This window comes from Melozone crissalis, unplaced genomic scaffold, assembly GCF_028551555.1.
Source record: "Melozone crissalis strain CALT ecotype California unplaced genomic scaffold, PUWL_Pcris_2 ptg000034l_1, whole genome shotgun sequence".
Classification (NCBI taxonomy): Eukaryota; Metazoa; Chordata; class Aves; order Passeriformes; family Passerellidae; genus Melozone; species Melozone crissalis.
In genome coordinates, this window is record NW_026535812.1 from 4,322,219 (window position 1) to 4,337,327 (window position 15,109).

General features: G+C 44.4%; 1 protein-coding gene across 1 annotated transcript; it reads left to right on the plus strand.

Moving 5' to 3' along the window:
* Positions 1 to 182: 182 nt before the first annotated feature.
* On the plus strand, positions 183 to 13,376 carry AMMECR1L (AMMECR1 like). The gene is made up of 7 exons (XM_054282513.1): positions 183 to 245; positions 2,205 to 2,648; positions 7,687 to 7,797; positions 8,271 to 8,385; positions 9,115 to 9,205; positions 10,174 to 10,270; positions 12,015 to 13,376. The coding sequence occupies exons 2-7, from the start codon at positions 2,242 to 2,244 to the stop codon at positions 12,124 to 12,126; spliced, it is 933 nt and encodes a 310-aa protein (XP_054138488.1). The 5' UTR covers positions 183 to 245; positions 2,205 to 2,241; the 3' UTR covers positions 12,127 to 13,376.
* Positions 13,377 to 15,109: the final 1,733 nt, after the last annotated feature.

Sequence of the window (15,109 nt, forward strand, 5' to 3'; positions counted from 1 at the left end):
GGAGGAGGAGGAGGAGGAGGAGGCTGCCGGGATAGCGGCGGACCTGCCCGCGGCCTCGCTCCGGTCCTCCGGCCGCCCCGGGAAGCCCCGGCCGCGGCGGGCCCTGCCCGCTCCCCCGCCCGCCGGGCCCGCTTCTCCGGGGAGCCTCGCCCAGGCCCATGGCCCCATGAGGCGGCAGAAGGCTGCGGGGCAGCAGCGGCGGCGGCGGGGCTGAGGCGGAGGAGAAGCCGGGACGGGTGCAGGAGGTGGGTGACCCCGCCGGGGCCGTGAGGGAGGCGCGGGTGGAGGGGGCCCCGCCGTGCGCCCGCCCGCCCCGGGCTGGGGAGGCCGCAGGGGGGTCCCGCTCCGCGGCGCCCCCTGGCGGCCCCGGGGCCGCTCGGGGGGGTCGGGCCGGGGCACGGGGGGTCCCCGGGGTGTCCCCGGGCCGGGCCCGGCGGCGCCCGGGATCCCCCGAACAGCCCGCAAAGTTTTTGTGCAGCAGCCGGGGCTCGTCCCGCCGCCGCGGTGCCCCCGTGTGCCCCCGGCCCGCCCGCCGGGCGCTCCCGGGAAGCGGGGCTGGAGCCGAGCGGCCGCCTTTGTTAGGCCCCTGCTGCAGAGGAGCGGAGAAGAGAGGGAAGCTCCCCCCTGCCCCTGCCACGTCTCCGATCTTGAATCAAGTGTTGTGCTTCCAGATAAATAAATAATGATTTATCTTCCCCAATGCGGCTGAGCCGTCAGTGCTAACTGGGGAAGGCTCAGCACCCTCAAAGAGCCAGAGCGGTTTACTTTTAATAGGCAGTGAAGAATTTACACGGTCGCTTTGTCAAAGTTATGCTTTTCTTCTGCCTGGTTTCCTTCCTTTTTAGTTTTTTTTTTTTTTAATTTTATTATTATTGCAAAAGTACAGCTCAAAGAAAAAAATACCATTTTCCTTAGGTCATGTAAATTGTTCCTTATGGTCTTTGTAAAACCTTGCGGTGAGGATTCCTAAGCAGAGCAAGCACTGCGGGCATGCGAGGTGCACCCCTCAACACCCTTCCCATCAGTTCTGGTTCAGTTCAGAGTGCTGTGGCTCCTGCTGTGACCGATGAAACTTCACGAACAAAGTTTGCTGTCTTTGCACGTGCCGAGGAGGGAGGGAGTTGTCACAACCTGAATTTCAGTGCGTGTCACCCCTCACCCCCCAGCCCTGTTTGTGCTCTCAGCTTAGGAGGGTTGGAGGGCTGCTCTGGTGGTCACAGCAGTTCCCTGGTGCTGCTGAGTGTGACTTCAGTCCCCCGTGGTGTCCCCTGTGTTTCACGTGCCCCATTTGACAGCCTGGCTTTCTCTCCCCTGCATTCAGATCTCGCAGTGATGTTGGTGCTTAAGCTCCTGCCACTGACCTGTAATCCTCGCCTATCATGTTTGTTCATCTATGCCTGCACAGCCTTTCCTCCCTGTGTTTGTTCCGCCCCTTCTTGTGCTGCATGAGCTAATATTCTCATCTTTGCAGGCAAAACACTGCTCTGGGTTCTTGGGTTTTTTATACCATGCCTGTTTCCTGCTATTATCTCTTTCTGTGCTGGCTTCAGCTCTTCCTGTCATGCACATCTTGCCTGTCCCCCCTGCATGTTTATTTGGGAGCTGTATTCATTCACCTAGACCCAGAAAATAAACACATTCCAGTCTGTGGTCTGGAAAATAGTCTGTCGTTTAGAAAATGGTGGTTTCAGTGCTTTTAGCTCCTCTTTGATGTTGCCAGTGCCAAATCAAGGGCAGCAGCCCTGGGAGTCCAGCCCCAAAGGTGTCATTTGGGGCTGCTGTCACTCTCTAAGGAGCAGGGAAGGGAAATGCACTTTTTTGCCACTGGTGCAGGCATTGACTGAGGAGGAATGGGTGAGCAGGAGAAGCAGGGGATAGGGTGTATCTGTAGTCCCAAGTATTTTTTCCTTCAGTTTTCCCACAGTTTTGTTCTTTTTATGGGAAGTCTGGTGACAGTTTTTTGTGATGAGCCACCTATTAAAGTGTTCACTACCTTGGAAAGTGTGATTGCATGCAGGTTGTGTCCTTTCTCTCCCAACTATGTGTGAAACACCCATTCTGCTGAGCTGCCTTTAGTGCTGTGCTTGTCCTGTGCTTTGGAGGGTTTTCTCCCTCTGTTTTAGCAGAAGCAAGGAAGCAGCTGTTGGTTTTCCCCCTGTAACTCTGTGTGTAATGCTTTTCCCCCTCCCCACCCTCCGTGCCAGGGTTCTGCAGTGCTCAGGCAGCGAGTTTTGAAGCAGGATGGGAAAGAGACGCTGTGTTCCTCCACTTGAGCCCAAGCTGGCAGCTGGCTGTTGTGGGGTGAAGAAGCCCAAATTGTCTGGGAGTGGAACGCACAGTCATGGGAATCAGACCACAACTGCACCAAGCTCCAGTTCAGGTCCTCTTCAGAACCACCAGCACACAGATGGGAATAATGGAAGGGAGAACGTATCTGACTTGACTTTGGGCCCAGGAAATTCCCCAATTACTCGAATGAATCCCACTTCAGGAGCTCTGAGCCCACTTAGTCGGCCCAATGGAACTGCCAACAGCACCAAGAACCTGGTGGTGACAGCAGAGATGTGCTGCTACTGCTTTGATGTACTCTACTGTCATCTCTACGGGTTCCCTCAGCCACGGCTTCCTCGATTCACCAATGACCCCTAGTGAGTACAGCAAAGCTCCCAGAGCTGGGGTGTGCCTGGGGAAGGGTGAAGGGTTTCCTCTGGGAGTGGGGAGAGGGGTGTGCAGGGAGAAAGGGGAGCACTCTGCTGCTTGCTTTGTCTGCTGGACACAAAAGGATGCTCTCTAAGTGCACAAAAGATTGAAGTGCTGTTTGTTGGTGGAGGTTAGTGAGCTTTAAAGAGTGTCCTTAGACACAGAAAGAGCTAGGCCAAGTGTGAAGAGGTGTGGTGCTTCTTCAGCTCACAGGCTGGTGTGTTCCATGAGGCACTGTGTTCTTTGTGCAGGAGTGCAAAGCCACTTCATGGAAGTGTTCTGGTAATGTTTGCCCCCTTCCTTCTAAGTAGATTCCTCTGTAAAAAATTAGATTAGCTGAGTAGTCCCACCTACAAAACTGTACTAAAAAACAAATAATGTCATTAATTTGAAGAAGCTCCAGCTTCTGATGTGAGACACTGACTTGGAGAGGGGAAAAGACTTCCTTCTGTAAAGTAAACAGAAAGGGAATAAAGCAGGAAGTTGAAGTTGGAACAAGTTTCCAGCTTACCCTGAAACAAATGTTGGGCTGGTGAGGGTTGGGCAAGGACGCTCAAGGAAGTTTTCAGCTGTCCAAGCGAATGGGTTTAGCAGGGAGGGGAATCTAAAAATTACCAGTTATAGAAGATGTGTTAGGGAGATAGGAATAGCTGGGCAATGTGGGGAGAAATCCTAGAATCATTTAGGTTGGAAAAACCTTTGAGTCTAACCATGAGGCCAGCACTGCCAAGAGAGTTAACTTTCAAGGACGGTCCCAAGGTTAGGAGGAAAGGAGATGTGTGTGAGCAGAAGTGAGGAGAAGGATTTATGAAGCTGTTTCACTTTGGTGAGATTTAATTGATGTTTGTCTGAAGGTTGACTGTGTAGGTGTGGAAATGTTAATGTTGTTGAAATGTTTGTTAAAAGAATTATAGGGGAAAGATCAGTGACAGATGGACCTTCTGACACTCCTCTGGGGCCTCCTCCAGAGCAATAGATACAATAAAAAGTTGCTGACATCCTTAATTTAAGCTAATGAATTTTAAATTGATGTAAAGAACAATGGCTTAAGCAGGTCAAGGACTTCCTTTCTGTGCAGTCAGTGTGTGCCCACCTTTCTGCTGTCAAGGTGGATGTAGGTTGTGCTTCCTTGCAGTTATTATCCCAGCTGGATTATGGATACATGTTCTGAATGCTGCTGCAGAGTGAGCTGTTTAATACTGTAAATACAAATGGACACAGAAATGCTCAGGGCTGGGATATCAAACAGTGCCAGGGACTCCCCAGGCTGAAATTTCTGGTATTGATACCTACACTGAGTGAGGTCTCCTTAGAACATTTGGTGTCAGTCTGCTGCTGTTTGTCACTCAGGGTGCAAAGGGTTATTTGCTGTTGTTCTGTTAAGCTGATAAGAGAGATGGTTTTATAGAGCTGCATTCTTTTGGTGTCAGAGGAGATTTCTGGCTGGATTTTCTTGCTTTTTCTGTTGACTGGTATCAAAAAGGATGTCCTTTGGGGAATAGCAGCTGGTTGAATTTTTATGCCCAGATTTGAAAAGTTAAAAATCGTTCACTGGTTATTTCAGTGCTTATGATTAAAGTCTTTTAGATCAGCACACCAGCAAAGCATAATCAGCCCTTGCCTTCTCTTCTCTGTCAGCAAATGCTTACCTCGATTTTCAGGTGTTTCAGCATTTATTCTTCTGCTCCCAGGAAATGGATGTACCCCAGGGTTTGCTCTCTTGGAGAGCAGCACACAAGGAGGAACTGCCTCACTTGAGATAGTCTTGTAACGAACTTTAAGCCAAATGTTATCAAATACAGGAGTAAGCAAAGTGAAAGTACAGAGATAATTTGCATTGTGGCCTTTTGTGACATAATTAATGTCAATATAAGAGATCTTTGGACAAAACAAAGGTTTATACCAGGAGTCTCTCTGGACAGACAGAGAAGAGACTTTTGATTGAATAGAAAGTCACAGTGGTTTTTAAACTGCTGAACTTTGAAGTAAAGCTAAAAGCAGGTGTGAAGGTCAGGATTTGGCATAACCAGTGTAATAACATGCAAGTTACAGAGTTATGGATTGAAAACCACATGAATTTCAGTCACCAGCCTGGGGGGATGTGCACATGGACATATCCATGGGAATTATGGGAGACACCTGAAGTAAAGTTCCCTTATATTCCAGTATTAGCAGTGGGGGTGACAGATCAATGGAGGGATGGTGGCATTGCAAGACCTGTAGTTATGTCTGAATCAACTCGGCAAAGGAAGGAAATATCCCCTTTATTATTCAGGTTACTGCAAGTAATTACAGTTTGGAAGCAATGCAAGTAGTTGACTGGTTACTTTTTCCACTTTTGTACTTCAGTCTGATTTTTTAATAGTAGATATTACAAACTGGTGCTAGAACTATACCATGGAAGTTTCTAGTTGCCATACAAGACAAATAATAGGATATTTGCATCATAAGATCTGTTCTGTAACAGGTTTTTCCCTAGCACAAGCTAAAGCCTGATTCAAACAATCTGTATTTTGCTACTTTAAAATTCCCTTTGGAGTTGCAATTGATGAAGCTAATTTTTAGTTGCTGTTAGTTTTAGTTCCTCTCAGCCTAAAAACCCTCATCAAACATATATAAAGTGGGATGTTGTGGCTGGGGAAGGAAGAGTTGACATAATCTGCTGAGGATATGGCTGCAAAGTACCAGTAAATGCTCTTGGGTGAACATGGACAAAAGATTGTTGTGACTTTTCTCAGTACATCTGGGAAATAACACTTTTCAAGGAGGGGCTCTGGAACAATGGCCTTATTGTCAGCTGCACCTGCAATTTGCTGAGTGCATTTATTCTTCAGAGACAGAAACATCATCTTCTCTGCAGTGAAAATAGTGAAATTTTATCTATGTGTACAGAATCATATCTTTTTTTATGCCTCAGTTGTTCTGACCACAATGAAAAATGGTTTTAAATGTGCTTTAAGGTATTTTAAAATATACAGCCTTCTGAATGCAATTATCCTCTTCCCTCTGATAATATCTCTTCTATTATAGATGCATAAAGCTGTGCTGCAGCTCAGTGCAAAGATGGGTTCTGGGATTTTTTTCCCTTTGGAAGGGGAAAGAGATAAATTGAAAATGTGAACCTGCAATTTGAATTGAAGGGGAATTTACTTAGATTTGTATCCTGTGAGTGATGGGGTTTATGTTTTCCCTTGCCTTTTCTCTTTGAGGTGAGTGTAACATGGACTGAGCAGTACTTTCAACATTTTTATTAGATTAGGGTAAATTTCCACTGAACTTGTGACAATAGCATTTCTCAGAGATCTCCTATGTAAGTTTCGTGTCCTTTTTTTAAGTTTTCTTTTTCTGTTTGCTCTTTCAACATATAATAGACAGATGAAAATGTAGAAAAATTATATCCTGTAAGTGCTTTGAAGGGTTACTGGAGAACTAGAACAGCAAATCCCCTGTCTTGGTCAAGCCAGCCAGGAGGTTGTTGTTGGGTGTGGAAGGATGTTTCCACTTCCTCTGTGGGCAAAGTCCTTCACAATTATCACTCAAGGGCTAATTGCTCTTTTGGGCAGTGCTTTTGCTGTTGGTCACAGCTGGTATTTAGATCCTGAGTGATGAATTTATGCTGTGATGGATTTAATTCCATTGTTGCTCTGAGGAGCCTCACTGGGCATTGATTTATTACTACAGTTTAAATTATGTTCTCACCACTTAGACTTAAGTTTTGTTGCTGTGTTTGAGAAATCATCCACACTCCATGCTGGATTTGTTGCCTGAACAGAAATCTTAGTATTTTTGTAAGGTTTGCTGCAGAGATGCATTGCTCACAAAAGCTGCAAGAATTTGAGGAAAGTGTCTGAACTCTGTTGTCAAATCAGTCTTGATGGTTCAAAACCCCTGTCAATGTTTTTTTAATCTCAGAAAATCATGTGCTATCATGTTACTTAAAGTTCAGTAGAAATCCAGAGACTGATGTCTTGCATTCAGTACTCTGAACAAGGCACAGAATCACTCATCCTGTTTTTATAATTAGGTCAGCATTATCAGTTGCCTTACAGAATTTTGCAGATGTTTGGACATTCTTGTAGAGCTGCAACCACCACTGTCCTTTTAGTGCTTCTCTCTACAGCTCTTTGCAGTTAATTTATCTGTATTTAATGTTCACAGTCATCTTTACCTGTTTATCTCTTTGTAGAGCTCTATTATTCTGAAGTTGTTATTCTTTAATGCCAAATCAGGAGGTGTAGTTTAACAGCTTGAAATGAGCCTGCTGAGTTTGAGAATCTACTGTTGTGCCTGTAAATTTGTGATGGTAGTCAGGAAAGTGGAAATCCAGGTGATTTTGAGTAGGAACAATAGTGGTTTAGATATGTGTTCAACAGGAGAAAATGTGTGTAAATACAAATCAAATGTAAGGTTAGCAAAAGGTGTGGACATAAACTGCTTGAGCTTTAGGGGTGGACCCAGAAGTCAGATCCTCATGGAAATAAAGGGGAGAAAAGAATAATCTGGATTTCTTTTCATTCCTTAAAAAGCAAAAAAGAAAAGGTTTTACTCCAAATCTGATTTATAGAAGTGATAGTGTAAAGAACTAACTTGCATCATTTATATTAATTTCTATATGACCTATGCTGGAAACTAGTGGGGCTACAAAGTGAGGCCAATACTGGCAGGTAGTCAGTGGGATCAAATAACCATTTCGGTCCTTAGAAGACATCAGATCTGGCCAGGAATGTGTCCATGGAGGATTTCAGAGTCCTGCTGGGGAGGATGGAGTGTGCTGACAGGGTGGAGGGAAGTGCTGGGGCTTGCATGTGGGGGCTGTGGGCATGAAGTTTTCTTCTTGCTAGATAGCAGGTGAGCAAACCTGCCTGCTGGGGTTTACTGCAGGGACAGAAAGCAAAGGCATGGGGCTCTTCATACCTTTGTTTTCTCCCCTTAGCAACCAAATACCTGTAGAGGCTGGAGGGTTTGTTTCTTTTTTTGCCTTTTCAGTCCACTCTTTGTGACGTGGAAGACGGGGCGAGACAAGCGGCTTCGTGGCTGCATCGGGACCTTTTCAGCCATGAATCTTCACTCAGGACTCAGGGAATACACATTAACCAGGTAACTGTCAAAAATGAAATAATTATGAAATTAATATGAATTTAGTTCGTTCACTGTAAGGATTCAGGGTTAGGATGTTGGATCAATATAGTTCAATGTAATATGCTTCATAATGAGCTATACCTGAGTGTATGAGAGTTACAGTGAAGTGATGTATCAGGATGTAGTGGAACATCTTTGCAAAAGGTGAGTTGCAGTTGGCATTTTCAGGCCACTGTCAAATCTGTCTTGCATGCCTACAGTTTTGACATCTGTAGCACGTAATTTCTCTCAGCCTGCAGTAGGCATTGGACAGCATCAGGAGGCTTGCCACTGGTATTACAGTTCATTAAATTAGGGAGAGATGCAAATCACTTTCTCTGCAGTAGCAGAGAAGCATGTTTCATGCAGGCATAATCAAAAGGGCAATAATTGAGCATCTGACACTTTATTTTGCTGCTTGTATTGGGTGATGTATCTTCTGTTCCCTTTAGTGCACTTAAGGACAGCCGATTTCCCCCCCTGACCCGCGAGGAGCTGCCCAAACTCTTCTGCTCTGTCTCCCTCCTCACTAACTTTGAGGATGCCAGTGACTACCTGGACTGGGAGGTGAGAACAGGTGCATTTGGAACTCTGCATCACTCTCTCGTTCCATTCGGGTTCGGGTTAGTACATGGTGATGTATCTCCTTCCTTACAGGGGTGGATGGGGATAGAAGAGACTGGGAATAGAAGAAGTGGGGCTGGAAAACTAGAAGGAAGGAAGGAAGGAAGCGGATGGCCCAGCAATAATATTTGCTTTTGGTTGGGGGGGATCTGAATGGGAATAGAGAAACGTGAAGGTGGTTCATGGATTTGGCCCAGTAGAAAATGGGTGTAAATACCTGTATAAAAACCTGGGAAATATTTTGATGGTGTGGATAGGAACTGGAAATAAAAAGTAGTTAATATCCAAGGTATGAATGGTTTTTAGGACCTTGTACATTGAAGTGTATTTCATTCAAGGAGAGTATATATATGGACTTCATAATCAGGTAATTTTAGGCATCATTCTTGCATGCAGAGATGTTATCTCTCTTGCCTGACACAAGAGATGGAAAACTGACAAGACTTGGCTCAGAAGTGGCAGGGCCACTGGTGAGGCTTGTCTGGGAAGGGTGGCTGAGAGCTCCTTGTGAGACCTGCCAGGCAAGAGCAGAGAATGGGGAAGAGAATGACCTTACCCAGGCAAAAGCCAAGCTGTGCAGAGAGAGATGCACAGAGTTGTGGGAATGACAACTCAGTCATGGGCTCAGTGCTAGCAGACACCTCTTATCTGGCTGTTCATTTCCATCTCTAGGTTGGAATCCATGGGATCAGAATAGAGTTCATCAATGAGAAAGGTGTCAAACGCACAGCCACGTATTTACCTGAGGTTGCTAAGGAACAAGGTGGGTTTGAGATGGCAGCCAAACATGTCAACACCTTGTGTCACAGAATTGGGTAACAATCTATCAGTTTGGGGCTTGGAATACAATGCTGTCCTCACAGTGGTGCCATGGAACCACCAGGCTTAATCTGGACAATTGACACCTGGTACAGTTGCTGCTGGATTTTCATCTGGCCTGTCTCTCATCCCATATCTTTGCACAGCTGTATTTTAGTGCCAGAATGTTTTAGGGCTGAAGAAATAGAGGATCTCAAAGTTATGGATCTTCCAGCTTCGTTCAGCATTGCATCTTTCCTCTTCTATGTTTCTCCCACCAACTAGGATAACTGCACGCTGCACAGCACCAACAGGAGAGTCACTTTGCTCCTCATTCTTGCTAAAGTAGCATCCTCCAGAGGAGGGCTAGAAACACAGCCCCTCTGGAGCACACTTCCCACTCAAATAGAGTAGTGCTCACCATGGTAACTGCTCAAAATATTGCCTCCTCCTTTCCTCCACCTAGCAGAGTGGAGTGGTCGCATCCTCCTGGCTCTGGGGCAAAAGACTAAGGTAGGAATTTTAACTCTGATCTCTCACATGGCAGTGCACTGTGCCATCACTAGAGCACCAATCCCAATTTGTCTGTGTAAAGAAATTAGTATTATCTTCTTTTCAAAGGAGCTAAGTGGCACATGACGAAAAAAATTTGGGGTCTCTGCAACAGTAGCAAGGCACAGACCTTTATAAGAAGACATGGAATGGAAAATGGAATTGCTCTTTCATAGACCAGCTCCAGTATGAGTTTAAAGGGGTAGGCATGTGCAGATAGTGTGCATGCATCAGGCCATGTATGTCCAGCTCAACACTAGGATTTCTAAAGCTCAGAGTTTGTTTAGTTGTTTGTTTTTCTAGAGTCCTTTTAATGCATCTCTTGTGGTTTTGAAATATTTTTTATATTGAAAAATTTGCCTTGCTTCTATTTTTCAATAGACTGGGATCAGATCCAGACCATAGACTCCTTACTCAGGAAAGGTGGCTTTAAGGCTCCCATTACCAATGATTTTAGGAAAACAATTAAACTTACCAGGTAAGCAGATGTATATGTTGTCTTTTAATTTTACTTTATAGTGTATTCTGGGTGATTTAAATATTTGTGCTTGATGTAAGTCTTTATGCCTCTTCCAGAGGAGATGTAGTGTGAAAGAGCAAATCACAAATGCCATGTGTTAGGCATATAATGCACATGGAATTAAGCACAATGTGTTTGGTCCATACAGGATCAAAATTGGTATTTTTCTAAGTGTCACTGATTTTAATATTTCTATACACCTGAAAGATCAGAAGCAGAATCTTTGAGAGTTAAAAAGGTTGATTTTTTTTTTTTTTTTTGCATCTTTTCAATCAACTTCCTTTTCTCAATGTGCTCATCTGTGAATGCTGTAGCTATTAGTAGGTGACACCTGTCATAAAACCAAACTACACTCAAATTTGGCTGGTTTTCAGAATTTGCTTGCTTTTCTGTACCCCCAGCTGTCCTATTGGTTTCTGCCCCCTTTATGTTAGTAAAAATTGTGACTTTCTGGTTTTCTATAGAAACACTAAATTATCAGGTCATTCTTTACCTCTAGAGAAATGAGGTGAGTGTGCAGGGTTTTCTTGAACAGGAGGTGACAGGATGAAGGTTTTCATTAAAATCTCACATAATATGGTCTTAGGGCAACTCACAACCATTTTGTAGCTGGCTGTTATTTTGCATGCTTTAGAAGAACTTGGAAAACTCCAAAGAAACTTCACATTTTGTGAGTTCTGATTGTACAATATGGACCAAGTCATTTATGTGCTGTAATAAACCTCTCTTTACCCACCTCTCCATTTCTTTCACTACATTTTCAAATGTGGAGATAACCACAAAAGTAAATAATAGTGAAATACTGATTATTTAATCACTGTAGTTGAATCTTCTTCCAGCAAAATTTTCATGCAATTTGTGGATAAAAAAGAATACAAACCAATCATTTATTTCCTGTGTGCTACTTCAGGCATCCCTTTAATTATCATCACCTTGATTAGGACTCATTTTTCAGGACCCTGGAGCTAATTCAAGCTCACATGGGTTATTCATACCAGTGGGTTCCTCTTGGTCATCACTGGCTGTGAGCTGGGTGAATGTTTTATGACGAGTCCCTGCATTTTCACATTTTCTGAAAAATCCCTTCACCCAGGATTTTTCTCCTGGGAAGCTGAGAAACCTCAGAGAAAAATGAAAACAATTATTATCTCATTTGCTTGTCCTATGTTTTGCTCATGTGGAATGTATTTGGAGATTGTTTACCCACAGGTGATTGTTTCATTGGATTCTGCTGTGAGTTGTTTTCACTCACTGGCCAATCAGTGCCAAGCTTTTAGGCATTTTAACTGGTTTTGTGTATTTGCAGGCTGACAATGACATCTGTCTTTTATGTTGCCTGCCTAATTATTTGACTTAATAAACTAACCTATAGTGGGATTGATATCCAGCAGTGGGAATATGATTTCAATACAAACCTTCTGAAGACAGATGAGCCAAATATTAGTTTAGTATCTGTGTCAAGACTCTGGTAAGAGTCACGAGTTTTCATTATTATCTTTTTAGCATTATGTAAGTATCCTTTCTGGATTCTTTAGTATAGTTTAGTATAGTATTCTTTAATGTAAGATAGTATGATAGAGTAATAAATGAGCCTTCTGAGAACATGGAGTGAGACTCATCATTGCTGCCTTCATCGGGGGGAACGCGGTTCGGATGCTCCGCGCTGCGCAGCCTGACGTTGTGTCTCTGCCTGTTCCCGCAGGTACCGCAGTGAGAAGGTGACAATCAGTTATGCAGAGTACATGGCCTCCCGCCAGCATTGTTTCCAGAATGGCACCCTTCATGCCCCCCCCCTCTACAATCATTACTCCTGACACACGGCTGCATGACCAGTCCCACTCCCCAGTTGCTGCCAACGGCTATGACATCATCGGGGCAGACGCCTCCTCTTCCTGGTCCAGTTACTTCTACTACTGCACCATTTTATGATGCTAGCTTCCGTTGCCAAGTCTGCCTTCCCACTGACCTGGGGGGAGGGTGAGAGCGTGACAGGACTTCAGGGGCCCAAGCCTTATCTCAGCCTTCCCTCCCAGCGGGGGTTCAGTTGGATTGGGGCTCCATGCCTACGAACTGTCGTCAGGTGCAGAAGACCTTTAGGAGTGAAAGTGCTGCTTCGGACTGATCTGTCCCTGGGTTTTACTGACGCTCTGGAAACTGGAGTTGTTTGTTATGGAAGCCCCCCAGATCAAGTAGGAGCATTCCCCTGGCAGCCTGGGCAACGGAGTCCAACAAAACATTTTTTAGGTTCTTTTTAATTTTTTTTTTAACCTCTGGTATCTGTTGTGTACTGAGAGCTGATTGCAGTCCCCACGCATCACAGGCGGACATCATGATATTGGGGATGGGTTGAACACCTGGATAGCACCCCGTCCTCATGGACAGAAAATATGTGAAAAATTAATCCATTATTTAAATAAACCCTTGAAGGCTTTAAGGCTCAGATCCTTGGGAGGTTGGATTCTTGGTGATGAAGCCTGCTGTGAAATACAATGGTGTTTTGCCTGTAAGAGTGACATGGCACGTGCTGTGTACGCAGAGGAAAGGATCCTCGAGTGTCCCTGGACAGTCTTTGTTTTGACCAAATTTTGTTTCCAAATATTTGTAAGAGATAGGATTAGGGCTGAGGAGGGGTTTGCAGAGCATTGGCTGTAGTTGTACAAGTGAGACCAGTGACTGAAATTTGTTTTAATTTAAGCTAACAGTCTTGGGGACCTTCCTTTTGATAGAACAGCCACTTTGGCTGGTATGACTGCTGATCTTTGGGGCTGTGGGTGTTCCAGTTTATTCCAGGCCTATGGAATGGTGCTGCTCAGTTTTGCTGGTAAGATTTATCTTACACAGCTTAGTCATTGCCACATGCAGGCAGTGAGTGGGGAAATCTGTATTACCCAAATGGCATGAAACCCATGTGCATTCTGTAGTTCTTCTCCCATGGTGATTGATGGTCACAAGGAATAATCTTTAATGAAAGAAAGTTATCAGTTGTATGCTGCAGCATCATTGAGGGATGTCATAAACTCTAAATTATGGCACTCTTTCAATGAGATAACGACTCCAGAATACAATTTGGGGTAGGGTTGGTTGGTTGCTTGGTTGCTTGGTTGGTTGGTTGGTTTTCCAAGCTTCTGGAGGGTCACTAATGACTGGGGAGGAGAACACAAGTGCATAGCAGAGTCATGGCTGTTTGGTTGCACACATCTTCTGAGCCTGCTCATGTGTTGTAATTGGCTGGTGTTTGAAGCCTGAAATTATGCTGTGGTGAGGCAGGGAATAGGGCTGGTAGGAACTGAGACCTGCAGGGTGCTGCTCCTGGTCCTAAGGAAGCAAGGCACAGCTTGTGCCATTTTGCTTCATGTTGGTGTATGGAGGAGAGAGATGTGAGGGGAATGCCTCTGGATAATGGTGCAATATTGACCCAGCTTTCCTTCTCTATTGGGGTCATTCCTACAAATTGCCACTTTTCCCTTGTGATGTTGTTGGAAAGAATTGAAGATGAAAGGATTGTTTTGTGACTTCCTGCTGCTGAGAATAAATGAGTCTCGTTCCAAACCACTCCAGTTTGTAGTTGCTCCCCCAGGTGCCGTGTAGTGATGGGGGAGGGTGGGGTCAGCTCCAGGCATACCATTCACCTTTCAGCTGTCAAACAGTATGATACATAGGGCTACACTCATTACTGTTCAAGTGTTCTATGTTAGAATTTAATTTCTAAAAGGTTTTAAAAAAAGGCAAAAAAATGGTGCTAAAACTTCACCCCTGAGCACGCTCGGTGAGACTGGTCATGCAGGCATACAGTGCCAGGCTTTTCAACTATACTGTTTCTTTTTCAGGTGTTTGCCCTGTTCTGTGTCTTCAACAGTGTATAGTGTTTTCCTGATTTCAGTTTCTTTGACTAGGGGATGACTAAAGGGTGGGGTGGGGAGGGTTAGTTGTCATTTTTTTAAAGAACAGAATTTTAGGATTGAGTAACTTGGTTGGTTTAAGCCTGAAGTGGGACAGGTGGTTTGGGACTGGGGAAGTCTTGTCCTCTCCCACTTCTATTTCCCCACTCAGTCTGTTTAAAAAAACACAAACAAAACATAAATGCCTCTAAATATGTACTGTGTTCTTGTCTTGTTGCAGTGAGAAGAGAAGCTGGCAGATCAGAAACACTGGTCTGCTGCCTAAGGAACAGGCCCTCTCAGCTTTAGTCCCATAAGGGTCCAGCTATAAAATCATTTGAAAACTGTGTCAGTAGCTAAGTCAGCTCAGAGAAATGTATGACAAGGACAGGTGGTCTCAGGAAATAATCCCGTTTCTAGATCATTACATGGCAGCTATGCATAAGGATGAAAGAGGTGAAGTGGGCACAAATTGCAGTTTGAATTTCCTCAGGATGGAGACAACCAAAATCAGTGGCCAATTGATGTGATATTTTCTCTGTGTTTGCTTGGCTGGGACAGCTGGTTAGAACCACTCCTCAAAGCAACTGTTACGTGGTTTGATCTGGATTAACTCATCCTTAGAAGCAAGTGCCTTTTGGTCTAGAAGGGCTTATTCTCATGACAACCACAACTGATGAATAATCTCACTGCAATGATGAAATGTCTTTGTTTTATGGTAACTACAGGAGAATGTCTTTGATCACTGGAGTCTGTCAGTGTTGAAGTGTTTCCACTGTGAGGTTCTTAATTTTTTTTTCATGTTGTTCAATAGTCAATCTCAACTGAAGCCATTTCGGTTTGGGAATGTTATATGGTCAAAATATCACATATCTACAATTTATCAGAACAAAAAAAAAAAAATCTGTAAGGAAATCTA